The sequence below is a fragment of the Strigops habroptila genome, chromosome 5, assembly GCF_004027225.2.
Source record: "Strigops habroptila isolate Jane chromosome 5, bStrHab1.2.pri, whole genome shotgun sequence".
Lineage (NCBI taxonomy): Eukaryota > Metazoa > Chordata > Aves > Psittaciformes > Psittacidae > Strigops > Strigops habroptila.
The window spans coordinates 26,168,905-26,195,436 of NC_044281.2; the positions used below are offsets into that span (position 1 = coordinate 26,168,905).

At 37.3% G+C, this 26,532-nt stretch overlaps 1 protein-coding gene across 3 annotated transcripts in view; it reads left to right on the forward strand.

Moving 5' to 3' along the window:
• LRMDA (leucine rich melanocyte differentiation associated) overlaps nucleotides 1-26,532 on the forward strand; it is a 709,877-nt gene that overhangs the window by 397,733 nt on the left and 285,612 nt on the right. For all 3 annotated transcript variants that reach the window (XM_030485900.2, XM_030485898.1, XM_030485899.1), the window contains 2 exons: nucleotides 6,272-6,398; nucleotides 18,071-18,210. In XM_030485900.2, the coding sequence (XP_030341760.1) occupies nucleotides 6,272-6,398; nucleotides 18,071-18,210 (267 nt within the window). The remainder of the gene's footprint in view (nucleotides 1-6,271; nucleotides 6,399-18,070; nucleotides 18,211-26,532) is intronic.

Here is a 26,532-nt window from a genome sequence, read left to right on the forward strand (position 1 = left end):
TTTTGTTTGTGTTTTCTTTGAGATTTGGGGGTGGGTGGTGGCTTATTAGGGATTGGGTGATTTGGGATATTTTTTCTTTTTTAAGTAATGGAATTTGCTGCATAAGAGTCAGAGCAAGACTGTAAAAAACAGATGAAGATTCTGGGTTTTCATCCCCACCATTTTAATGTGCTTACATAGCTGTTAATTATCTTTGTTAGTTTGATAGTTGTGCAAGATGTTTTCATACCAGTCTTTTTTGGTAATAAGGTGTCCTACATAGGCTTGCATGCTTTCAGTGTATAAGAAAAGGGGAAAAATGAGTGATGGATATTCATTTCATTGTCCATCTGAAAATCAAGTATGACCTTTATATGAAAAGACTCAGAAACTAATTGTAGATCCAGTTCATAACACAGGTTTAATCTTTCATTTCAGGGATCTTCCCACATTTTTATTGTTTATTGATATCATATTTAATGATTCTGCTTATTCCTTTCTTTCCATTTTCTCTTTTGCTGACCATATTCACAGACTTGCCTTAAGTTTTATTCAAAGATCCGCTTCCAGATATTTTCTATGTAACAAAGAAAGCTGGAAACAGATTGACTGGAAGTGATGCAAAATGCTACCTCTATATAACCTGTAAAATACTAATGTTCCCTCTGATATTAGACAAAACAAAGCATTTAATATTTTGGAAACATTAGTAAGTTTGCTTTCCATTGAACAGATTTTCATGATTCCTTTTTTATGACTTGTCTGGTTTTACTGGGGGCCTGGCTCACACTAGAAACTTTGGAGGTTCTTTACTTTCACTTTAGTTTTTGTTCTGCTTTGGTCCAGAAGTCATGTCAGAACTGTCCATTACATACTCAATCCTATTTTCTTTTTGGATGTATACAGAAAAATGGGTATAAATACTGAGTAGACTGCAGAAAAGAATAGTCGTTACGCTTGAATGCTGTAGAGGTGATTTTTTTTGGTGCTTTACTTGTTGTTTATCAGCCATTACTATCTCTGTGCGCAGGAAATACACAAACCTTAGATTTGCAGAGGTTTTGTTATTTTAATAGAGTCTTTTGGTGTTTGGGGGGGGTTGGTTTTTTTTTCTTTTTTCTTTTTTTTCTTGCCTTTTTTTTCCCCACCCTTTATTTTTTTCTGGAATTGAAATGAATTCTAACCATTGTATTTTCTTTAAAATGGTTTGCTTATTTTTCTGTACGCAGAGGTGGGAGGTATGTTTGGAGCAGAACCTCCTAAAGCAGGTTTGGGAGTAGAATTCTTACAAAGGTGTCAGCCGAAGGGAGTTTACACAGAAGAGTCACCAAACACCTTCTACCAGCAGAACAGACTTGGAATTGGCTTGAGTTCTTCTCCTTACTTGTATGCTATATTTCAGATTAAATGGAATTTAAAATTGAACAGGAATCAAAGCAAGTAAACCTGAAATGATGTTTTGCATTGCCAGGGAATTCTGCAAAATCTAAACTTACACATGTATCTGTTGCATGTTTATAGGTGTATATATATATGATTTATTTATTGCTCTTTGTTTTGGTGAGGTTAAGTCAAAGGACTAGAAGTCAGAAGCTCTGGGTTTTATTTCTTGTCTCAGAAAATTGCCAGAGGTCACCTTTCGGTAGTCACTTAACCTCTCTCTGCTTTACTACAAAATGAAATTTTAAGCTCAGCAGGTTTTTGAAGAGTAATTCATTAATTTAAAGAAAACCCACAAAATGCTTTGTGCTACTTGGCTGGCAGGTGCTGGAGAAATAGAAATTACATTTCTATGCTTTAAATACTGAAATTATCTAGTACTAGGGTTCTCATGTTGATTCTGCTCTCCTGTAAACTGTTAAAACATAAAAAGCAAGAAAAAAAGGTATTTTAAAAAGCTCTTGTTTTGTAACAGCTCTGTCTTTAACTTCTGGTAATGGCTATCTCTTGTCAACAGAGTGCAAATCAATTTCAAGGCTAAAGCCAAACTCTCTCATTTACATATTGTTAACTGCTCTCTCTTTTCCTGTTAAACAGGAGGAAAAAGTCATTAGATATGAGGCAGCTGTCTTATTAATGGAGGGGTGGGGTAAAATGTGAAGAACACTTCTTTTTCAGCATATACTACTGAACAGTTTATTCTTCCCGACAAGGACAATTGCAGAGTACTGAGGTTTGTCCATTACTCGAGAGGCTTCTGCTTTTTTTCATTTATAAAATGTGTTTTCGTTGTCAAATATTACCAAAATGAAGAGCTGTGTTTTACTTTCATTGTAACTAAATCCCCGTCAGACTAGAGGGACCATATGAAATAGTGTAGCTGACAATTGCCATGCATACACATAGCGAAAAAAATTCTCTGCCATGACATTCCTTTATGATTAAAACTTTGTTACAAACCATGAATGAATTATGGAAGAGAAGGCTGGAAGAAATCACACTGATTAGCCGAAGGACTTGGACAAAATGACGTTTCTGAAACCTTTATATTCGAAAGGATTATTTACTGTCTGCTTACAAAAAATCTTAAGTCGTTTTGCAGAGGGAGTCAGTTTCCTGTTTAACACAGTGTTTTTGTAAGCTAATGAGGGCAAAGCGTGAGCCATAGGCAGTGGTGCTGTGATATTAGCTGTGACAGGGAGCTTGATCATAATTATCTTAACGAGGATAGGGTTAATTACAGTGGAAATGTAAAGTTTTTTCTGTTTGAATGAGGCGGCTCTGAATACGTTGTGATGTTTTGTCGGTTTGATATGACTTTGGAAATTGCGATGGAAATCTCTTGGCAGCACTTGCTCTCCTCTGGGAGCAGACTGTGAGGCCTGCAATGAGGTAACTGAGATGGTACCTGTGGGTGAGATAATGGGCAGCTTTCATGTCATTAGAGCAGGGAAAAGCAACCTGCAGTACACCTTAGTGATGTTTATTAGCCTTTTGAAACTTGGGAAAACAACTACTTGCCGCTGCCCCTTCAGTGCTGGTTGTATTATGGTGGTAACATTGTGTGTGTTTGTTTTAATATACCAATACAGGGAGACATTTTTTTCTTCTATGAACTATGAGAAAACAGTGCAGATTTAATTTTAAACTGGTTTTTTTTCTTGGGGAATTTCCCTCTGTTTATACTTGTCTCTGAGGGTGTTTGTGTGCTTCTTGCTGTGCTGTTGTATATATGCACTCCTTTTTTGTAATGGAAATACATGGAGTACATTAATATAACTCTCACCCTCATTAAAAATAAAAATGCCATTATTTTATACTGATTTCTACCTCTGCTTCTCAAAAATGCTTTCTATGTACTAGTTCATGATTGCAATCCTTTCTTATCCCCCGTCTGCAGATGGGAAATTAAGGCACATAGAAGTTATGGGACTTGCTGAAGTTTGCACCAGAAACGCTATTGTGTGCATTGCACTTAACTTTTAAATTGTAGAGTACAACTGCTGGGCAATATTTCTTTATATATTATTATGGTAAAAATTGTCGCCTTGAATTTAGTAGCTAGTGTCACTGAATGATAGCAAACACATTTTTTCCCTTTTTGTTTTTTTACCAACAGTCTTAGCAATTTTGTTGTGGTGTTAGTTTTTTTCTTTTGTCTAAGATGAAAAAAATGAGAATTCTGTGAATAACAAAATAACATATGGATGTAAATTTATGTTAATGGATACACCCTCTCTGTACTGTGGGAACCCCTCCCATTTCCCTGGACTCTGAATTTAAGTGATTAAATCACCAAGTGTACACTGCTCTGATGACATGAAAACAACAATTAATAAGCAACCCCCTGTGTAACATGGCTCTTTTTTAACTGAGCAGCTAATAACATTACATGGCAAAAATTATCAAAACCAGACAGGTGTGAGGAGATTTGCGCACAATTTTCTCTGCCTATCTATGAAATTAGTACCCTTGTGTTCAGCCCAGGCTTGTGAAAGAAAGGCTGTTTCAATAGGCAACTCCCTCTAGTGTTTCAAGGCCTTTTGTCCCACTTCATGACTTGTCATTTTGTTTTATGCCTCCCCTGCAGCAGTTTTGGATGTGTGCTTTCTTCTCCTTGCCAGTTGCCAACCATTTGCTGATTCTCATGATAAGAGTATTATATTTGCATAACATAACTCGGGAACAATGTGTATTTTGATGCTGACACTGACCAGAGCCCAAGCAATGTTTTTTCACAAAGGACCTATTAACATCCCATAAGGCTCTGTGGTGTTGACAAGGAGGTGGCCTTCTCTGAACTCCTTTGGCAAGTCAAAGTCTTGCATTGAAATGTGAGGTTTGGAAATAATCCACTATTTATATAATAAAAGAGTATTTAAGGGGAATTTGCTAAACTAGGTTTGTCAAATAAACTGAAACGAAAACTCATAACAGCTTGATAAACTCACTGCTACTTCCTCTGGATTATTTTGCCTTTTAAAGGTAGTTAGGGGAAAGCACTGTCTGAAATGTTAGCTGATCTTTCTTCTGATCTTGACTTTGGCAAAACCAAGTCTGTTTGTGACCCTTTGCTGAAATAGCTTAATAGAGCGTTCTAGCACAGCTCTTAACTATGTACAGTTTATATAGGCTGAATCGAGTTCTTATAAAACAGCTTGTTAAAGGCAAATGCAAAAAGTGTGACTGTTACGGTGGTGGTTGTTTCAGTATAACGTTTGTAATTGACTCTTTTATTCTTCCAGCTTCAGAAATTGTATCGTCAATTCATTGTAATTATATAGATATGCTATAGGGTGTAGGCATGGCAAATTTTCTTCGGGTCTGGCTGCCCAGCATCAAAATGGCATTAGTAATAGTTGTACCTCCCTTTTGCAATGCCAGATCAATAGACTGGGAGTGCTTTGGAGTCCTTGGACTGAAATACAGTTTCAGTGTTGTGCAAATGTTACTTGAATATTCATAGTTTAGTGTACAGTACCCAGTGTAAAGGTCACAGACTTGATTACTTTTGGTTGTTTGGCCCCTCTAACTGTGATTTATAAGTAGTCAGTAAGTTGTATCTACAAAAGCAGCATCTTGTTTTTGTTGGACAGATGAATGTTAAATTCTCTAATTTGAAACCCATATACTTTCTATAATATTTGTATTTGTCTCCAGTAGTAATGCCTGTAGGACTCTCTAACAGGGACTTTGGCTGGATTTTGATCTTTGCCAAAAACTGGGGGGAGGGTGAGGAAATACCCTCAGTATAAATGTCATTCGAAACGGAATAAATAGTATAGACTGCATCTCCCTTATTCATCACATTTTATAAAACAGCCAGGAGATACAGTGATGATCTTCCCACTGGTAGGCATAGTAGATCAGCTGTCAAGTCATGCAATCTCAGCATATCTTTAGGTGTCTGGTAGGTGAATGAGCTGTGAATGCATGTCTGTGTGTATGCTCAGTATACCATGTGTCTTAGTTGATAAATGTGTGGGGTTTTTTTTTCCTGTTAGAATGTGCAGGCATTAAGAATTGAGTTTGGAATAGATGTCTTAACAAGGTATCAAAGTGTTTTTTTATTTTTTTAACCTGTACTTTGCCATCGGAGGAATGAATACCTCCAGAACCTTATTTATTTACAAGCCATCATCTGCACTTCCATGTTGTGAAATGCTCCTTTTTAAAGCTGCTCTCTGCCGTCTGACCTGTGGCTTGTCAGTGGGACACTATGTTCTGAAGAGAAAGCAAATGCCTTTTCTGTCTGGAGTAATTCTGCATTTTATTTTGTAGAGAACATTTTATTTTGTTTGCAGGGACTCAAGAAGCAAATTAAGTGGTTAATAAAAAGGAAAAAAAAAAATCCTTTCTCCATTTCCTATTATTGCATGTAAGGTAACTGCTAAGAAATGATACTTGAAGTTGTATTTATTATTGTTAGCAGGGTATGATATTTCTTGGCAGAAATGATGGATGACAACTTAAATTTGTGTCCAGGGAATGAAGGTGAACTGTGACAGAGTTATTTATCTTGGGAATAGAGGTTAGGATCAGGCGAGGCTGGGTGCCTCAAGGCACAAGACATCGACAAATTCATCCTGCGGGCCCCATATCTGAAGCCTTTTGTTTTGGATCCTGGCTACTCACTAAGTGACCCCCATCCTTCATCCTGCCAGTATGTGAAGGATGTGTTGCAGTGCCAGCACTCCCCTTGCCACTAATGCTTGTCATTCACTCTTCTGACAGGCCCAAACCAAAACTATTCCCACTTCTGAAAGGGAAGGTTAAAATATTTATTTCAGCTCATAATGACCTCCCTGATTTAGTGGAGTATCATTTTTCCTGTTGCCTTTGTCGTTTGCAGGTCACTAGAAGGACTGAAAACATTCAGTTACTTGGAAGAGCTGATCTTGGACAACAATCTACTCGGAAATGACCTTCTGTTACCCAAGTTACCCCACCTCCATACCTTAACGCTCAACAAGAACCAAATATCCTTTCAAAGAAGTACCTGCAAAATGTCAAATGAGTTTTATGTGTCAGCCAAATTAAAGTATGTGAAATATAGTTCATGTGCAGACAAAGCATTCTCTCATTTGGCACGAGGAATACTTCATAGTAATTTATTATAGGTCATTCATAAATGAGATTCACCATTATATCTTCGTGTTGCTCCATTTTAGTGGAGATCTAAGTTATGGCTCTGAAAAAATCTTTCTAATAGATAAAATAGAGAAAGAAAATAATGTCAGTACTACCAGTGTGCTGCAGTTCCTGTTTTTGCTTGGGGTTCTGTTGCAGGCTGACCTCTAGTGGAATAGCGAGTGCAGTGAAACGCTATTAAGTTTATACTTCAAACAGCTCTTAGAACATTAAAGTAAAATAAAAAAATAATAAAAACCCCACAAACAACAATAAATGTATACTTTTCTCTATTTTAATGAAGGTGGTGATATGAACGATTTGGTAGCTGCTGTGCAACCGCAGCTGTAAAAGCAAGTCACTGTATTCTTGTTGTTCCAACTCTGTATAAATTCATATAAAATGCTATCCAAATCAAGATCTTGATACATTAAAGTATTTAAATGGATGGTTAAGTCCATTCATAACCAGTCACTTCTCCCTATGCCCAAAGTTAGTGCCCGTTTAAGATTATTCAGAATAAATATTTCAGTATTTGCTTAGGTACTCTGCTGAATCAGAGCCCCTAGTGTGTAGGCTTATAGATAATGGTCTGTAAAAACTAATTATCTGCAAGAGCTGGGCACGGAATTAATTGTTAAATAATTTCCCATACTTTGACCCTTCTGGAGATTTGTGTAATACATGGTTTTACAAAAGTGAAGGGTGATCAAATTGTTGCCAAAAGGCCGAGGCCTGCAGAGTCTTAGAGCACAGACCATGAAAGCCTTTTCCTTGTAATTGCGGCATAAGGACAAGGCTGCTCAACTGCAGGCTTTTATTACAGACAATGTAAACAGAGAGCAATTTACCTCCTACTAAAGCAAAATCCTCCTACTGAGGAGAATAAAAATAACTGCAGATTCTATGATTTCTGCACTTATTTTTTGACTCTATAAATAAATAGAAATCAGCAGAGTAACTTTTATTCTCAGCACCCTGGAAATTTGCCAAGAGTGTCTCTTAAGGAGTAACGATCATTACTGTACTAGGTATTTGGCTAGATTTCTGGTTAATGCCAGGATTCTGTGGGTTGGATTTGAGTAACTGCTTTTATTGTTAATTTTATTGTTTGCTGCCATGGTAAAATCTGAACTGATAAAGACTGTAGAGGAATATTTTTGCTGATGCTATGGGTGGTGATATGTCTGGTGCATCATATCTCTTCCTACAAAGCATGAAATATAAATTTGGTCATAAGACCCAAGAGCATGTGAGTATATTTGTTCAAGGGGGTATCAAGGATGAACTTTGCATTTACCAAAAGGTAGGCAGGTGTATCGAGTAAGAACTCAGTGAACAAAATCAGAGGGAAAAAATTATCCTGTCAGTAGTATTCTTTAAAGAGTTTCTGCTGGTATCACAGACATACTTAAAATACTGTTGTCAAGTGAGTAAGCTCTCAAAGTCAATGATAACTTGATAAGAAGGATTTGATCTACTTTGGGATTTTTTTTTCTTCAGTCTTAAAACTATGAAGTTAGAGCTTTGAGGCTATTGAACTATCTGGTTCTAGGAATAACCTATACATTTTGTAGTGTGCTGACAATAATTTAATAAAGGAGTTGCAGAAATGCTTGTAAAACACCTAATGTATACCAACTGCCCAGAGAAGAAAAAATAACCACTGTCCATCATTAACATTTTGAGCCATAGGTAGTAGTGATCTCTTATAGTAAAGATAAAGCAGTCTTCAGAAGCACAGAGACCTTCCAGATTCCTCTTTCCAGTGTGAATACATATTTGAAAAAGGTCTCTTTTGAACTCGAACCACTTCTTTTAATGAATGCTTTCTCTATAGAATTCTTTGAAGAATGTTCAAATAAAAATGTACATTTAATAGAATAATGAAATATATCACAGGAAAGATTGTTTAGTATATGACAGTTGCACTACAGGAAGGACACAAGGGAGCATAGAACACTCATCTGAAACAAAACTTCAACTGGTGGAATATTACCATGTATACATAAATGTCTACGTTATATATACATATGGGCAGAGAGACATAAAAACAAACAAACAGCCAAACTGGCCCCTGTGAAAACTGGAATAGCATGTAAACTTTAAAACTCATATGAGAATATCTCTTTGTTATTACTGTGCTCTTTCCTATTTCTCGTTTTAGTTTGGCTTAATTTTGATCCAGATCTTGTTTTGATAGTTCTAATATATGGTTCACTTATTGCGTGGCATTATATGTGTAAATAACATTTGGTCTCTCCTAACATAATGTCTGGATACAGATACACTCTGCAAATGTGAAAGCTTATTTCCAAATCAAGTAAATACTTAGAACAATCATCTGATATTTTTTTCTTCAAATACTCGTTGAGTATTTCAGTTACAGTTAGGCCAGTACCATTTTTTCTACTAGAAGTGGAAGAAGCAAATTTAAATATTACTATTTTAAAAACAGTTTCCTAGTGTTATATGTCAACTTTTCTGTAATGTATAACCTGTTAAAAATATTTTAAAATGCAATCCATATAGCTGTAATACAGAAAAGATAGTTATCAATATTGTGCAGTATTGGATTACATGTCTCTAACATGTTTTTTTCATGTGTACTGTATGTTTGTTTTTACAAAAGTTTGATTTACTTTTGGAAAACACATCACCTTAGTTCCTCTGTCAGACACAATGGGTGGCGGAAAGTACAGACATGCTGAAAGGAAGGGATGCCATCCAGAGGGGCCTTGACAAGCTTGAGAGGTGGGCCAGTGCAAACCTCATAAAGTTCAACAAGGCCAAGTGCAAGGTCCTCCACTGGTGTTGGGGCAATCCCAGGCACAGCTACAGGTCAGGCAGAGAATGGATTGAGAGCAGTCCTGCCAAGAAAGTTTTGGGGATGTTGGTAGACAAGAAGCTTAACAGGAGCAGGCAGTGTGCTCTTGCAGCCTGGAACACCAACCGTACCCTGGGCTGCATCAAAAGGAGCGTGACCAGCAGGTCAAGGGAGGTGATCCTGCCCCTCTACTCTGCTCTCATGAGACGCCACCTGCAATACTGCATCCAGCTCTGGGGACCCCAACACAGAGGGACATGGAACAGTTGGAGTGAGTCCAGAGGAGGGCCACAAAGATGATCAGAAGGCTGGAGTGCCTCTCCTATGAAGACAGGCTGAGGGAGATGGGGTTGTTCAGCCTGGAAAAGAGAAAGCTCCAGGGAGACCTTAGAACAGCTTCCAGTACCTAAAAGGAGGCCTAAAAAAATAGGGAGAGGGACTTTTTACAAGAGCATGTATTGACAAGACAAGGGGGAATGGCTTTAAGCTGACAGAGGGAAGATTTAGATTAGATATTAGGAAGAAGTTTTTTACTATGAGGGTGGCGAGGCACTGGAACAGGTTGCCCTGAGAAGTTGTCATGCCCCATCCCTGGCGGTGTTCAAGGTTGGGTTGGATATGGCTTGAAGTAACCTGGTCTAGTGGAAGGTATCCCTGCCTATGGCAGGGGGTTTGGGACTGGATGATCTTTAAGGTCCCTTCCAACCCGAACTATTCTACGATTCTGTGGTAAGATGGATGGTAGATAGCAAGCTGGTTTTGGAAGAGCACTCATCGCTACAATCAGCTATGCTTGTAATGGGAAGCCTCATTTCTCCTTTTCAGTGTGTTGACTAGATACTAAGAATCAGTCACTTCTAAATAGATTTATTCCTCTACGTGTGTTATATCAGTGTGACTTTTCATGACTTTTCATGACTTTTCACTGTGCTGGTCATGTCTGGGGTTACAGTTGGACTATACAGTATAGGCATTTCAATTTCCTTTACACTTCAGCCTTTTTAGTATTTGGTAAAACTACTCAAAAGGGTAGCAGTTATAATTTGTCAAATATATATACCTGTGTGCTGAAAATTAGATGGTGTTCACTGTCTCACTTCAAAATAGACAAGTCTGATAAAGAGCGAGATCTGTGATTCTCTGAAGTAAAAGCTCTGTTTCTTTATTAGTCCAGTGAGCTGCTCATCCATTAAACATACATTCTATATACTTCTGAAGAACTGATACCAAAACTAGTTTAGAATAAAGGTGTTGAATGTAGATGTAAAGTTCAGATACTGAATCTAGACCTAGGTTTTGCATGGTTTGGAAGAAACCCAAAATCATTTAGGGCCGGACATAATGCCCTTAGTGGTATATATGTTACTTATGGCAAGATAAGTTATCAGTATGGTTCAGATCTAAGGATATGTTCTTGAGCGATTGAAAACAGCGTGGATAGAGTACCTTAACTGAAGAATGTACCAATAAGTATTTGTGGTATAATCTGTCTTCACAAAGGTGTGATAATGTCTAACAGTTACAGCTTTATTTAACCCTCAAACTGTAGATTGTAACTTATTTTGCCTTTGTGCTTGTTCCTACATTGTCCTGAAGTGCTTGAAGACCTAGAAGTCCCAGTCTGACCAGAATCTCATTATGTTAGGTGCTGAAGACTCGATGTTTATATTGAATGAATAATTTCAAGACATAAATTGTCTCCTATTATGTACAGTTCCCTATCTCCACTAAACAAAGATCTAAGCTGAAATGGTCAGCTTATATGTATATGTATATATATATACACACACACAGAGTAGCCTTTCTGTATATATGTTGGAGGTCTTCATGCCACAGTTGTGGATTTGACTAAATCTGAGTGTGGCTTGTTAGACAAGTGCAGGACCTGATGTACCGAAAATCTTTCTTCTAGAATAAAGTGTACCTGAAGTAAAAATTAAGTAATGTAAATGTCTAATGCCAAATACCAAATATCTATGGAAGAGGGAGGTAATCTTTGGTCCAGGTGATTCCTTATCCTGTTCTACAGCAGTGCTCAGACTGGTTGAACTCCATATGTCAGAACTTTTTAAAAAATGGTGAGCTGCTGCTTTATTCTTGATCATCTCTGTGTTGCTTTGGGAACCTTAAGCAATACTTGGACAGAATAGTGTTAAAAAAAAAGAGATAAAAATCCAAACAAAAGCAAACCTTGAAAAAAAGGGACATATGGTTTCAGGATGGATGTTTCTAGTCAATCACAAATATAATTTGGTTACAGGAATAGAAACATTTCTCCTTTTTCTCACATTTGTGTACCTAACTGTGTTGAAACCTGGTCTTCAAATCTGCAGCCTTGGAACCACGGACTTTCCGAAATACCCCTAAAAACACTGGCAACTCTAGCTACACACGGAAAACGAATGCTGCTCCAGTAGGCAGAATGCGATTTTTTTTTCCCAAGTATTCAGTATGCAGGAAGCTCTCCATGAGATATATGGACTTAGTTAATGACAGCCTATGCCGCACCTTTTCTTTCTTGAGCAAAATGGTTTTAAAATCAGTGAACAAGGCCTTATCTCAAGGCCTTATCTCCCTCCTAGAAAGGGTTCAGGCCAGAACGTGGCATACAAATGACTGTGCGTGACATCTATTGCACATAGAGAGGGGGAAAATATATACTTGCATATTGCAAGCTATTTCTGTGGTTATCCAACCTTGAAGACCTAGCACATTCTAATGGAAAAGCGTTCAGGTGGCAAAGATCTTTTCACACTGCAGAGGAGAATTGGTAACTTCTGCTTCAAGGCTATTTTGCCTGTGGAATAGCTTGTGATTGCTACATCGTGTTTGTGATAAATTTAATTGAAACAAATGTTTCAAATGGGAATAAATATAGATAGCTTATTCATCTATGACTCTGGTAGAAGTGCTATCCATCTGTTTTAATGTTAGGTTGATTGCAGCACTTGCGTGACAGCCGGTTTGTTGGCATAAGACTTGAATGACATTTTGTGGTGGTCTGTAATTCTGTGTGATACTTCTGATATTCTCTTTATATTCAAAAATATTTTGAATATTTGAAAATTATGAATTTTTATATTCAAAAATATTTTGAATGTAAAATTGATTGCTCTTTACTTTGTCACTTTGCTTCCGAGAACTTCCAAAAGCAGTAATCATAGAAGGTCATTAACTCAAAAAGCTTTTCTGCAACTCTTTTGGGAAGTGGGATGGCTAAAAATTTAGAAAGACTGTGTAGAACTTTTTGAAAGAAAATGGTGGAGCAACTTGAAAAGCACTGAGAGAGAACAAGAGTGGTTACTTTTCTCGTAAAGTTAATGTATTTGAGTGTGTGACTAGTAAAAATTACTGGCAGAGAAAAAGATTACAGAAAGAAATCCCAGATTCTCTTGCATACTTCAAACTGTATGAAAAAAATACTAGAGTGGTGAGATAGTAAATATGGATAGATTTGTTTGGACAGTTATATGTTAGCATAACATTTCTATAGAGTTACATAAAATAGTTTCATTTAGAAATTGTTAGCAAAGGTTGTGTTTCTACATAGGTTTGACCAGCAGTTGTCCCTGAACAACAACTGTGCATATGGTTATGCCAAGAATATCAATAAGAGAGGAAACTGTATGGAGTTTTGGCATGACCAGCGTTAGTCCTCAGTATTTAAAGCAGCTGGACCCTTATATTACTCTCTGTAAAGGATTCATGCAGCATCTATACCCTGGATATATGCTGGAGGGACTAGTGAAAGGATACAGCTAAAGAGACCATTGAGAATACAGAGGTCTGGAATAGTGAAACATGTAAGACATCATCCAGTAGTTTCTGTGTGAATCTACACAACCTCTTAGAAGTATAACAGAATGGTCATTTTATTATGCTGGCTGTCACAAGACACGGGTCAACATCAAAATGTCTGTCCCTGCTTGTGAGGTTCTCCTAAAATTGACTAAGCAAAGTAGCATTATACTATCCACTTGAAGTTTACAACTTTGACGTTGTTCAAATGTAATTTTCTGTAGGGACAATGTAACTTTTAAATCACACCAATCCTTCCTTGGTGATAGTCTGGAATACTGTGGAACTAATCCTTGAAGGGTTTGTAATGAGCGACAGTCCTGCTAGCACTAGAATTTTAATGCAGGCTACAGGATTTTCTACAAAACAAACAAACAAAAATATTATGATCTTGCATAGACAGTTAATTCTTAGCGAGAGAAGGGAGATACATAATTTGCTTTGGATTTTGCTTATTCTTTTTGTATACTGGAGAACCTCGGAAACTATGGTATTGGGTACCAGATAATGAGTGAAAATAGACAAGACAGAACATTCTTATTTGTAGGATATTTTTGATTACATAAAACTTGCAAAAAATTATATTGCACTGCAGCTTAGCTGGACCCACCATAGTACTATATTTTCCAAGTAATTATATTGCAAATGTCTTAGTGTTGCTGATAGCATTTGTTTTTCTGAACAGAAAACATGGTGACATGGTTGTGCGTGCTTGTGCATATGTATGCTGTGAACAGTCTACTGTAAATATTCATGTGCGGTATACGTAAGTGTAACATAATGAAGAGGCATAATAAAGTTAATCTGAGTGTTTCCCAGATTTAAAACTAGGCATAATGCAGGAAGTCAGTATAGTCTTTTGATGAGATAGAATTTTAAAGCATGTCTAGTATTCTGTCAACTATTCATGGAGGCCAGGTTGTGTTTTTGAACGGGGCCATTGTTCTGTATAATTGCTGAGAATGAATGATTCAGCTTGTGAGCTAAAGAGCTGAAGAGTTTAAAATTTTTATTACAAATTTTTATTTTAGTCAATACCTGTAAAAGAGGCATCAATAGATTGGTAGTGATGAAGCTGTTGAATTAAGAGGCGGAATCACTACACTAAAGCACTTTAATTGTCATCACAGTGACACTTTCAACCAGTTTTCAAACAGTGGACCTTAGTGTAGTATTTGCATCACTGTTACCTATTCACTTGGTGAAATGGTGACTTTAGAAAGATCAGTTCAGGGCTGTTGTCACAGAGCTTTAAATAAATAAAATTTAGCTAGCCCTATCCATGCATTTAATTGTGGCTTTCCTTTTTGGAGAAAACGGAACTGAAATTGAGCTTAGAAATGGCACAGCAGGATTTTGCTACTCTTTGGCTCTGATTGCACCAATATAACACTCCTTAGGCTGCCACAATAAACCGTAAAAAGGAAACTGGCAGGAAAGTTTCAGACTTGCTTATGATTTTCTCCCTCTTTATTTTCCTAGCATTGTGATTAAAAAGCCTTTACACTTTTGGTGGCATCATATAGTTACAGTATTGTGGTTAAAATAAGTATATGACATGCTAATTAACTAAACAGTACACCCGAATTGCATCATGACTTATGACTCATCTCTGAGAAACAATCATGAGAATTTGAATGAGATATAATTTACATGCTTTGTAAAGAATAACTGTGATGGCAGGTAGATGGTGTTTCTTGGAAAAATAATCTGTACCTTGCAGTTTGTTTTGTTGTTAAGAGGGATAAGAAAAAATAGTTTACATCATAGAATCATAGAATGATTTGGGTTGGTAGTTCCAATACCTGCTATGGGTAGGGACACCTTCCACTAGACAAGGTTGCTCAAAGTCACATCCAGCCTGGCCTTGAACACTGCCAGGAATGGGGCATCCACACTGTTCCAGAGACATGTTCCAGTGTCTCACTAACTTCACAGTAAAGAACTTCTTCCTAATATCTAATCTAAATCTTCCCTCTGTCAGCTTAAAGCCATTCCCCCTTGTCCTGTCACTTCATGCCCTTGTAAAAAGTCCCTCTCTAGATTCCTTGTAGGCCTCCAGAACAGAATTTTTAATCATTCTATTTATGATATAACTGCTGATTCTGGCACAAAAAAAGTTGACTATCATAAGCCACAGGTTGGTTTGTTCTCAGGTGTTGCTGGTGCCCTAATATTTTGGGGCTCTCCAAGCCTGCAAAGCTTGAACTTTTCTGTGAATTAGTGACCTTCTACTTTTCAGGTGATTATGTCAGATTCTTGGGGTTTGTCCTGTGCACATATTTCTGTTTCTGTTGCAGTTGAAGTTGAAATAATGCTAGGCTGCTAAATATTTATTTAATTTGAGGGACATGAGTAAATGATAAAAGGCCTGGAGAGTCTCACACTGAACTGCATGGTAAGAAGTCTGTGTGAGATTCCTGGTCATTCCTGTCTGAGAAAATTTTTAGGGAGGTGTTTCTGCATCTAAAATCAGTGCTCAGGGTTTAAATATGAGATATTAGAATCTAGACACTAATTTCCAAATTTGGGGAGATTTAGATTTTTGAGATGCAGTTTACCAAATACTGTTATTTATCCAAAGCTCATAGTGAATTTGATGTGTCTCCCTTTTCCTTGCATTCTGTAGGACTTTGATGCGTAGCCTCACACTTTTTGCAAATCTAAGCTGATACTGCTCTTCATCATTATATATCTAAATACATTTTGATATTTGCCCCTAAGTCTGCATGGTCAGATGGGAGTTAGAATGCTTAACAAATTGTTGAAGAGAAAAGGTTCTACCCCAGAAAAAGCTCTACTGAGTTGCCAAGTGAAAATTCTGCATATTTACTCCATAGAAGAGGCAAAAAGTTTTGGTGGTGGTTTGTTGTGTTTGTTTGGTTAGTTGGTTTGTTTTCTGTTGGTTTGGTTTGGGTTTTTTTATCCTTTTGATAGGTAATGGCCAGATACAATCTAAGCCTTTCGATAGCTAACCCCCATGTGAAATTGCTGTTATGGAAATAACTGTCTTTTGTAATAATAACCTATTTCTCTCAGGGAACCTTTTTGTAACTTAAGCCATCCTGCAAGAAAGTAAGTGTTTCTCCTGACTGAGGGAGGGTGCGAGATTCAAGCACATATCTTACAGTTTTAGGAATTTTTTTAAAAGCCTTTCACTGGAACATATGTGGAAAAACAGCTTGTGACCTTCCCATCACAGTCACATACTTCCTGATAGAGCCATAAAAAAGTTTATGTATAAGCTTGAGGTCCAGATATGAGAAGATGAGAATTAGCACCAGATTTTAATTAGGAATTTATCTTGGCTACCAAAAATCATTTATATCTGATGGTGCTACAAAAAGACAATTTTTCTTAGGGTTTGGTTGATTAACTTGCTGGCGTGTAACATTCCATAATGTGGCTTTGCCAAATTAAAAGTTAGCATTTTTACCTTTTTAATTAATTCATAGAACTAATTTCAAACCCTCATTTTTCTCCCTCATGCACAGTATTGGAGTATGATTCTTTATACCTTATGGGACAGAACATTAACTCGAAGTGTAGATACACTTATTTTCATATATTAATATTAGTAATTATCAGCATTAACCCATTGCGTGTTTGGAAATAAAATAAAACTTAAGGCTTGTAAAAGGAAGACTGTAATTTTAACAGCGAAGCTGCTCTTTCCATTCTGTATTGCTTCTGTTGCCCTTAAGATATTGGGGTGAAGAAATAAAACAAATTCCATCAGCTAAAAATAACAAAGATAACAGAAACACATAAATCAAGTATAAATAATAGCAACACAAGTGAACTGAGGATTTAAAACAATAGTTGTGGTCTCTAACAGCAGGAGTGGATAAAACCACAGCGATTAAATGCGCTTTAATGGTTTCGAATTATTTATTACTATTGTCTAAGTCAGTCAGTTTTTAAACATTGAAATCTTCTTACATGCATATGCATGACATCTTTTTTGAGAATCACACCTTTTTCTTTGCATGTAAATTGAAGTAAATAAAAATGTATAGTTTGAGCCTTGGAGACTGTCACACTATATTTTAACAAAATAATTTACTTTATTTGATCAATCAACAGTGTGCAAATGGCTGAATATTGTTATGTGTAAACCTAAGCTGTGATTTCCAATATTGCAGTGGTTAAAAGATAGTTTAACTATTGTTTGCTGGTTTGTTTTAACATAGTTTACAATATCGAAGGTGTATCATCATTATTTATGTTCTGAGGAATATAGTTTAAAAGCCTCATGAACACCAAAATCTAAGGCTATTTTAATGAAAAAATTTATGCTTTACAGGACTTTAAAGCTTCATCTATAAAATACTTGTAACACTGAAGTCTTTAAGTTGCACTTAGTGAAGCATTAATTGACATATACTAATTGAGTAATTACAAATGTGTTACTGTGGCACTCAAAGCATTTATATGCTGGGAATGAATGTGGGTTGTTGTCATTTGACTTTTTTCGGCCCCCCCCCCCCCCTTTTTTGAGCTCATTTTCCAGTGAACTGAATATATTAGTGATGAATGTGCTGTGAAACTGTTTGTTTCCGTGCCGGAAAAGTTTCACGGCTCCAGCAATTGCTAGCCATTTTACTGCACAGCATCCATCATTTTGTCAAAGTTTTAATGTTTTGTACTGAACCACCTAGGAAAGAAAGGGGGAGTAAAGAATGACAAACCAGCCAAATTCTTTCATTTCATGCCAAAAAACTGGCTGAAGTTTATCCTTGTTTGCCATTGGAACAATTAATGTGACATTTTCCCAAATGCCATGCTAAATTTGATTGTCAGTTATTGAAATGTACGTTTATATCAGGAGTGGTGCAATTCTAAATGCTTTTTTTCATTAATGTCATTGAATCCTTAACCCACAACCTTTGAAACATAACAGAATTAGAAAGCCTTTTGAACCATTTGGCTGAAGTTGTGCCCTCACTACAGTATCTCAGTCTGCTTGGAAACGTGGCATGCCCAAATGAGCTGGTCTGCAAAGAGAAGGATGAAGATGACTACCAGAGGTACAGGTTAGTGTTTCCACTTGTAAATATGGTAAGGTGTGTCACTTTTGTTTTATTACTGGAAAAATACTGAACTGAAACCAACTCAGAGTCTCAAACCAAATCTGTACTCTATTCTGAAAGCATTGTTTCATATTCTGCAATGAAACACCTGGGAATTCGAGTAAACCCATTTTGGCGAGATCGCTCTCAGGAACCCCATTTCAAAAAATATTTAAATGCTGTACATTCAATGCTGCACATGTTTGAGTTGAGCAGGTGTGCACAGGATTTCCTGAACGTGGGTGCTCACAGGTGCCTACTTAGAAGCCTGCCTTTCTGTAAGGCAACACAACATATGCAAAGGATGACAGTCAATAAAAAAAACAATCACTACACTAGGCCAGTTGCATGGTCTTCTGCTAACATTTGATTATGGTGATGAGTTTCTTCTCTAGGCGCTATTAAAGGCACTATTATCTCTAAGGTACTATTAAAGAACATAGAAGAAAGGACTTCTGTGTTGTGCTGCTTTACTCAGAATGATTAGTGTTTAGATTAAAATAACCCCCCCAAACTATCTCTGTAATGTCATTTTAATGAGCTAGATTACACAAAAGGTCATCTGGAAATTAATATGGAAGCCTGATAAAATACCATATGTCCAATTGATCCAACTGAAATGTTGCAAAAAATAACAAGGGTTCTTTTTCAAAAAATAAAAATACTTGTGCCTTATGACTGTAAGTATACATCCAAAATCTATGGAATATCTGCTGAAGTGACATAGTTTTCCTATTTATAACTTTTAAGGGAAGTGATTATTAAAAAAAAAAAGTAATTGGATTTCTTTTTCCTCACATCTGATACAGGGTTTCAGTCTCTGCATGCTAGTACTTTTCATGTCAGCTGAAAATGACTGGCTGAGGCAAGTCAGAGCCAAGCAGCACTGGTCACCATGCTGCAACTTTGTAGAGCCTGAGCTTACTTTTTATCAGCAGATCACCTGCAGTATTCAGAGTTATATAATAAACCACTGATTTTATCTCCATGTAATCCAAACTCTGCTGTAGGAGTTAGTATAACACAATACAAAGTGGCAGAGACTAAAAGCAGGTTTAGTGGGAAATGGCATTAATTCCATGCACCAGTTTATTGCTTGGAAATGATGTAGGATGAAACAGCAGCACAGGTGTCTTGGGTGTGGATATACTTTTTTCTTTGTTCCAAATTTTTGAGCTGGATTTCTAGGTTATCTTTAACCTAAATACTTTCACCTGCTAATGATTCAACTTTTGAATCTAGTTTACCCATAGAGTTTTGGTTTTCACCAGTTAGAGCAGCCTAGATTCAATAAAATATTTTCCCATTGCTATCATACTTAAGTGAAGTGTATGCCTACTATCCAGTTTGTGAGAGTGTGAAAGCACTGTCTCTATGTAAATTTATGTGACATTTGCACTAGAGGATTGCTTAAAAAATGAACGATATTTCTACAGTTTACTGGTTTTCACTTTAAGTATGTTTTCTGACAATATGTCTCCTATTAATAATTTAAGCAAAAGTAGTACGTTAAAGGAGCCATTCAGAGGCAAGAACCCATGGTTCATTTAGTGCTGCCTGAAAAAATTCTTTATTGATTGACATGGTTATGTAATGTGATATTTATAATATGTCACACAGCCATACATCAAACCAAGCATGTCTGTTGTTTCATTTCAATGCAAAAATGTTGATTTCAGGGAGGTCAATGTAGTTTTAGGTCACATCATGGCAAACCACCATGTCAAAGTGTGAAGTCATTATATTCATGCATCTGTTTGAAACTGCAACATTGCTTCCATTTTCTTTCCCCTTAATTTTTCAACCCCTCCCTTTATTTTTTTTTTCTTTTTAAAATAAACTAGGTTAATTAAAACTCTTTTAAGAAAGAAGAATGGTCTTGTAATTAGTTGAATGATTTATGGCTCTGCTTTAATAATGAAAGCTTCTTGATCCTTTTCTCTAATTATTTGTTACACTATATGAAATGTGGTTTTCAGTCAACATTAGACTCAAAAAACACACAATTGTCTGTCTGTGTGTCTATCTATCTCTTTAGAGGGAAATATATTCACTTACATGGTGGAACTGATTAAAAGCACTCTGCTAATTTTATTTTGAATAGCTAAATCAGAGTTTTGAATACATGTTCCGAAGCATCTAGGACACAACTTTTTTCTTCCTTCTCTCAAATCTGCAGATATAACTTGCAGATTTAACAGCAGTAAGCTCTCCTGAGTGAGAAATTATTTGTATTTTATCAAATGTACTGCTTCGAGTCTCAAAAGCAATCATCTGATATGGCCATTTTCAGCATTCTTTTCATGGTTTGAAGCAACTTTTTTTTCCTAAGATTTTTATTTTTTTTGAGAAAATTTGTCAAAAATAAAGCATCAAAACATTACATTTCAGTGAACCCAAATTATATAAACATTTTGCTTTACCATAAACTTTTATTCTGAATAGGAACTTCTTGTAGTAAATTTTTGCAGTGACCATTGGAACCACAGCTTCATTTTTCATTGAGCTTTAATTTCATTCCTACTGAGTTCAATTAGAGTTCAGGCTATTTAATTCCTCAACCAGAAAGAGAAGGGTGCTAGAAATCAAAGCTTTACTTAATCTTCGCATTCCAACAAACTGAAAAGATGTGTAAACCCCCCAAAATCTCAACCCTGAAAAAGTGTAGAAAATCAGATTTTTAACAAATCAAGGTCCACTGATTTACTGTGATATTAGCAACAGAGATAAAAAATAATATTATGTATTTTAAAAATAATGAGGTTTTCATATAAATACTTGGAAAATTTATAAAATTCTGCTTTTTGTGAAGAAGTTACAATCTGGTACCTCAGGTAATCCATTGTTATACCTTTTCTATTGCTGTCAATAATAAAACTTTTCCCTAGTTTTTCTTTATAAATAGATTTTATACAAAAATATTGTTGTGACTTTTTCTCAAAGTAGCTTTTTTCTAAGAAATATTTGAGTTGGGTTTTTTTTTTTAGAAAAACTATTCTTTTTTTCCATCCCTGTTATTCCTTCTTACCTTTCAAATGTGTAGAACAAATTGATGAAAACGTTTCTATGTTTGTTACTGGAATTTTTGTTTGGACAGAAGAAAATGCGAAGTTCCTTTTTGTGGAATTTTTATAAGCAAACTTAATTATAGAATCATAGAATGGTTTGGGTTGGAAAGGACCTTAGGATCATATAGTTCCAAGCCCCCTGCCATGGGCAGTGACTCCTCACATTAGGCCACATTGCCCAAGGCTCTGTCCGACCTGGCCTTGAACTCTGCCAGGGATGGAGCGTTTACCACTTCTTTGGGCAACCTGTTCCAGTGCCTCACCACCCTCACAGTAAACAACTTTTTCCTTATATCTGACTGAACTTCCCCTGTTTAAGTTTAAACCCATTACCCTTTGTCTTATCACTGCAGTTTCTGATGAAGAGTCCCTCTCTGGCATCCTTGTAGTTCAGATACTGGAAGGCTGCTATGAGGTTTCCACATAGCCTTCTCTTCTCCACACTGAACAGCCCCAATTTTCTCAGCCTGTCTTCATACGGGAGGTGCTCCAGCACCTTTATCATCCTCATGGCCCTCCTGTGGACTTGCTCCAACAGTTCCATGTTCTTTTTAAGCTGATGACACCAGAACTGCATACAGTACTCCAAGTGGGGTCTCACAAGAGCAGAGTAGAGAGGCAGGATCACCTCCTTTGACCTGCTGGTCACACTTCTTTTGATGCAGCCTAGGATACGGTTGACTTTCTGCAATGTGAACGCACACTGCTGGCTCATGTTCAGCTTCTCATCAACCAACACCCCCAAGTCCTTCTCCGCAGGGCTGCTCTGTGTCGCTTCTCTGCCCAAGCTATAGCTGTGCCTGAGATTGCCCCAACACAGGTTTAGGACCTTGCACTTGGTTTTGTTGAACTTTATGAGGTTGGCATCGGCCCACCTCACAAGTGTGTCCAGGTCCCTCTGGATGGCATCCCTTCCCTCCAGCGTATCAACTGAACCACACAGCTTGGTGTCGTCGGCAAACTTGCTGAGGGCGCACTCAATCCCACTGTCCATGTCGCCGACAAAGATGTTGAACAGGATCGGTCCCAGCACTGACCCCTGAGGGACACCACTTGTTACCAGTGGTGGACATTGAGCCATTGACCACAACTCTCTGCCAATTCATTATCCACCAGGTGGTCCATCCTACAAATTTATGTCTCTCCAATTTAAAGACAAGGATGTTGTGCAGGACAGTGTCAAACACTTTGCACTTGCCAGTGAAGACTGAGGCAAAGAAGTCATTGAGAATCTTAGCCTTCTCCAAATCAAGGGTAGCCTGTTCTCCCATTTCCTTATGGAGAGGGCCCACATTATCCTTCGCCTGTCTTTTATTTGCAATATACCTATAGAAGCCCTTCCTGTTATCTTTGAAATCCCTGGCAAGACTCAATTCTAACTGGGCCTTGGCTTTTCTGACCTGGTCACTAGCTTCACAGACAACGTCCCTCTATTCTTCCCAGGCCACCTGTCCTCGCTTCCACCTTTTATAAGCTTCTTTTTTCCTCCAGACTTTTCTCAGCAGCTACTTACCCACCCATGGAGGGTACTGGCCTCCTGGTGTTCTGGCCTTCTTGCCCCATTTCCTTCTTGTCAGGATGCAACACTCCTGAGCTTGGAGAAGGTGATCCTTGAATATCAACCAGCATTCTGGGGCCTCCCCTTCCCTCCAGGGCTTTATCCCATGGAACCTTACTGAGCAGGCTCCTGAAGGGGCCAAAGTCTGCTCCTTTGAAGTCCAGGGCAGTGAGCTTGCTGCATACTCTTCTCACTGCCCTGAGGATCTTGAACTCCACCATCTCATGATCACTGCAGCCAAGTATCTGCACTGCACTGCCTTGGAACGTCACGTTCCCAACCTGTTGGTGAGCACGAGATCAAGCATGGCACCTCTCCTTGTCAGCTCCTCTACTACTTGCAAGAGGAAGTTTACTTCCCCACAATGGAGGATTGCTTGTTCTGGGCCATACCGTCCCTCCAACAGATATCAGGATGGTTGAAGTCCCTCATGAGGACAAGGGCCTGTGAGCGTGAGGCTGCTCCTATCTGCCTATAGAGGGCTTCATCAACGCTGTCCTCCTGATTGGGTGGCCTGTAACAAACCTCCACAGGAATGTCCCCCATTGCAGTTGTCCCATTGACCCTAACCCACAAACTCTCAGTTGGCTCATCACCTGTCCTCAGGCAGAGTTCCATACTCTCCAGCCTATCATTGACATAAATAGCTACACCCATGCCTGTCTGCCTGGCCTGTCTTTCCTAAAGACCACCAAACTTGTTTGGTTGTTTTTAAAACCTCTTGTTTTTTCCATCATTGCAAAATGTCTTTAGTTTCGTTCTGTTAAGAAGATGCTGTAAGTTCTTACTTTTTATCTTCTTTTTTTAAGCTTTCTGTATTTTGGAGATGATATTTTGTAAAGGGATATCTTGGGGGTGAGGCAGAGGAAAGCAGAATATCTAAAATGTCATGGTGATAGGAAAGTTTTAAAAGGTTTTGGCTCAAACAGGAAGCAAGAAACACAAAAAAAAGAGCCTGCAGAACAGTGTGTCCTCTAAAATAACCTCCTCTACAATCTCTGCTTTGAAGATTGCGTGAAAGTGAAGGTCATGACCTGGAGATCAAAGTAACAGAAGTCAACACAGTAATTGCTGGTTGCTTCTCTTGTACCCGCACTTGGTCGGTCCTGTGGGTGTATTGTTTGCAGTGAAAACTTCAAACGTGGTGTTACTGAACTGTGAAAAATCATCTGGGTCAGAATGTATTACAACGCATTTGCGAATGCTGCAGGTGACCTCACCTATTTTCATTAAAGCAATATGATTGTGAAAGATGTATGCCATGTGTGAAGTTTCCAGCGCTTGTTCGTCCTTCTTTGCTCCTTATTGACATTTCCTGGAATGATGCATTCATTAAGTGCTGTTGACATGGAAACAAGGGCAAGTGGAAACAAATGCCTAAGTTTATTTTAAATTAGCTTAAAAGTACATGTACTAGATATGCTATCTTTGGCAGGGGGAGCAAATGGTGATAACCTTATGAAGTCCTCTTAAGGTTTAACAGCAAGAAGAGAAGTGCATGCATTTTGTATGGATTAACTTTTCAAGCTAAATCAGCTATTCCCACCCTAGAGGTTTGATTCTGTGAAATGCTGGGTCCTCTTACAGCATTTTCAGTTTACTTTGTTTTGTTTTATTGTGGTTTTGTTTTGGTTTAGTGTTTGTTCTCTTTTTTTGGTTTTTTAATTGAGACAAAACCTACTAAGGTATTTTAAACAGTCTTGTGATTGAATTTGGATGATAATATAACTACATAAATGCATATTCAAGAAGTAATGGGAGACTGGAAGTCCTCACTCAGTAATGAAAATAATGCTAATATACTTGGTCAATATCAGTGAATTTATTGTTAAGGCTGTCTTTTAGCAGGAGGGATTGAAGTATTTCTGTATATGATTTTTATGTACTTAATGAGATGATTAGGGTATTCCCTTACATCTGTATGATCTATGAATCTGTGCTACTTCACTGTTTGCATGAGGCCTTGTCTTTTCTACAGTACCTGGAAAAAACTCTGTCAAATAGCCACACAACTTCCATCTGAGATTAGCGACTGTAAGGGTTTAAGAGCAAGGGCCATTATAATGTTTTTGTTCAGTCAAATAAATTGAAGTCCATAATATCCCAATTTATCCATACTAACACAGTAAGTCAAGACATAACTTTAATTGTTGTTACATGTATGAAAACATATTTTTCTAATTCATAGAGGTCTTTGCTACATTGAAGTAAAGCAGAAGATGATATAGGATTAGGAGGCAGTCTGGACTTCTCAGTGCTTTGAGAGCCCATCAGAATCACATGTGCCAAGGTTGCACAGAGGCTATGTGTTCCTCTGACATACCTCATGCCAACATCATACCCTCTGTTCTGGAAGATGTTGGTTTAAGTTTGTGACTTGGCTTCCTTAACTCTGTATTGAGGAAGTTTTGTTGCAGATGGAAATTCTGCAGCCAGCTCTATGCTTTTGGTGGGGTAAGGGTGGGGGTAAGGAGTTAAACTTTTTGATGGCACAGAAGAAACAATTACAGGAGATAATCTAGTTCATTGTAATAAACATGTTTCTCAATACTTCTGTTTTTTGTTTTCATCTCTCCCTGTTTGCTGATGTAACTTTGCCAGCTTCAGGTTATTTATTTTTTCTAGTTTACAGTAACATAACGGAGCATAATCAGCCCTTCAAAGTTTGAAAGAAGTATATTATTTTTATGTTCTATGATTGTCAGAGAAAAGAAATGCAATAGCATGGAAAATAGAAAAATGAAAGTAAACACTGAAACAAAGTGCATGTTGCAGTTATGATACAGGTAGAGGTAGACTTTTTTTCTGCATTCTTCTGGGAAAATATTTCTCAAATTTCCACTGCCAGATTAATTTTGTGGTGTAAGCTGAAATATTGATGTATGTAGTACAGTTTTATATTCTAGTTTGTGTTAATAAAAATACAAAATAAAGGAGTATACAGAATCTAGTTCTTACCATAGTCTGTCACTAAAGGTTCAGTGGAAAAGTTTATTTTCTCTGAAAAACTATTATATACAAATTTAGTATACTTTTCTTGTAGTAGAAGGAGAGGAGAAAACCAAAACAAACAACCCCAAACATCCTTTTCCCAAGTAATTTATTGCCACTTATAAGATTTTCTTATAGTGTGGCTCATGAGTGATGACATTATCTTTCAGTATCAGGAGGCCAACCATGTTCTTCAACTTGTCTGCTTTTCCAAGGGAAGTAAGAAATGAATTGAGGCCCTTTAGATGCTCTGATATTATGTGATTTGTTTGTTTGTTTGTTTGTTTGTTTGATTTGTTATGGTGTTCACAGATCTAGAATAAAAGTTTCCTAGAACTGTTTGATAATAGTAAGGATTAGTATACCAAAACTCCTTAAAACTGAAAGAATTTTGTGCCTGAACCTAAGTGGCTGCTGAAAAAAAAAGGTCAGAATGGAATTACACAGTAGGTATTTAACAAAAATAAGGAGTTGACCTAAAAGTTATTTACACTTCTGTGTTTTGGATCAGGACTGACAAATTTCTTGCACATATTTAGAAAAGATTTGTTCCTTTCTTCCATGTGATCCTTTAAGGAACACTTACACATTCTTTTTGAGCCCTTTTACTTCACCTGTGAAACTCTCCTAGGAGAGTGAACCATAACTGATTGCTGGGGTTGAGGGAAT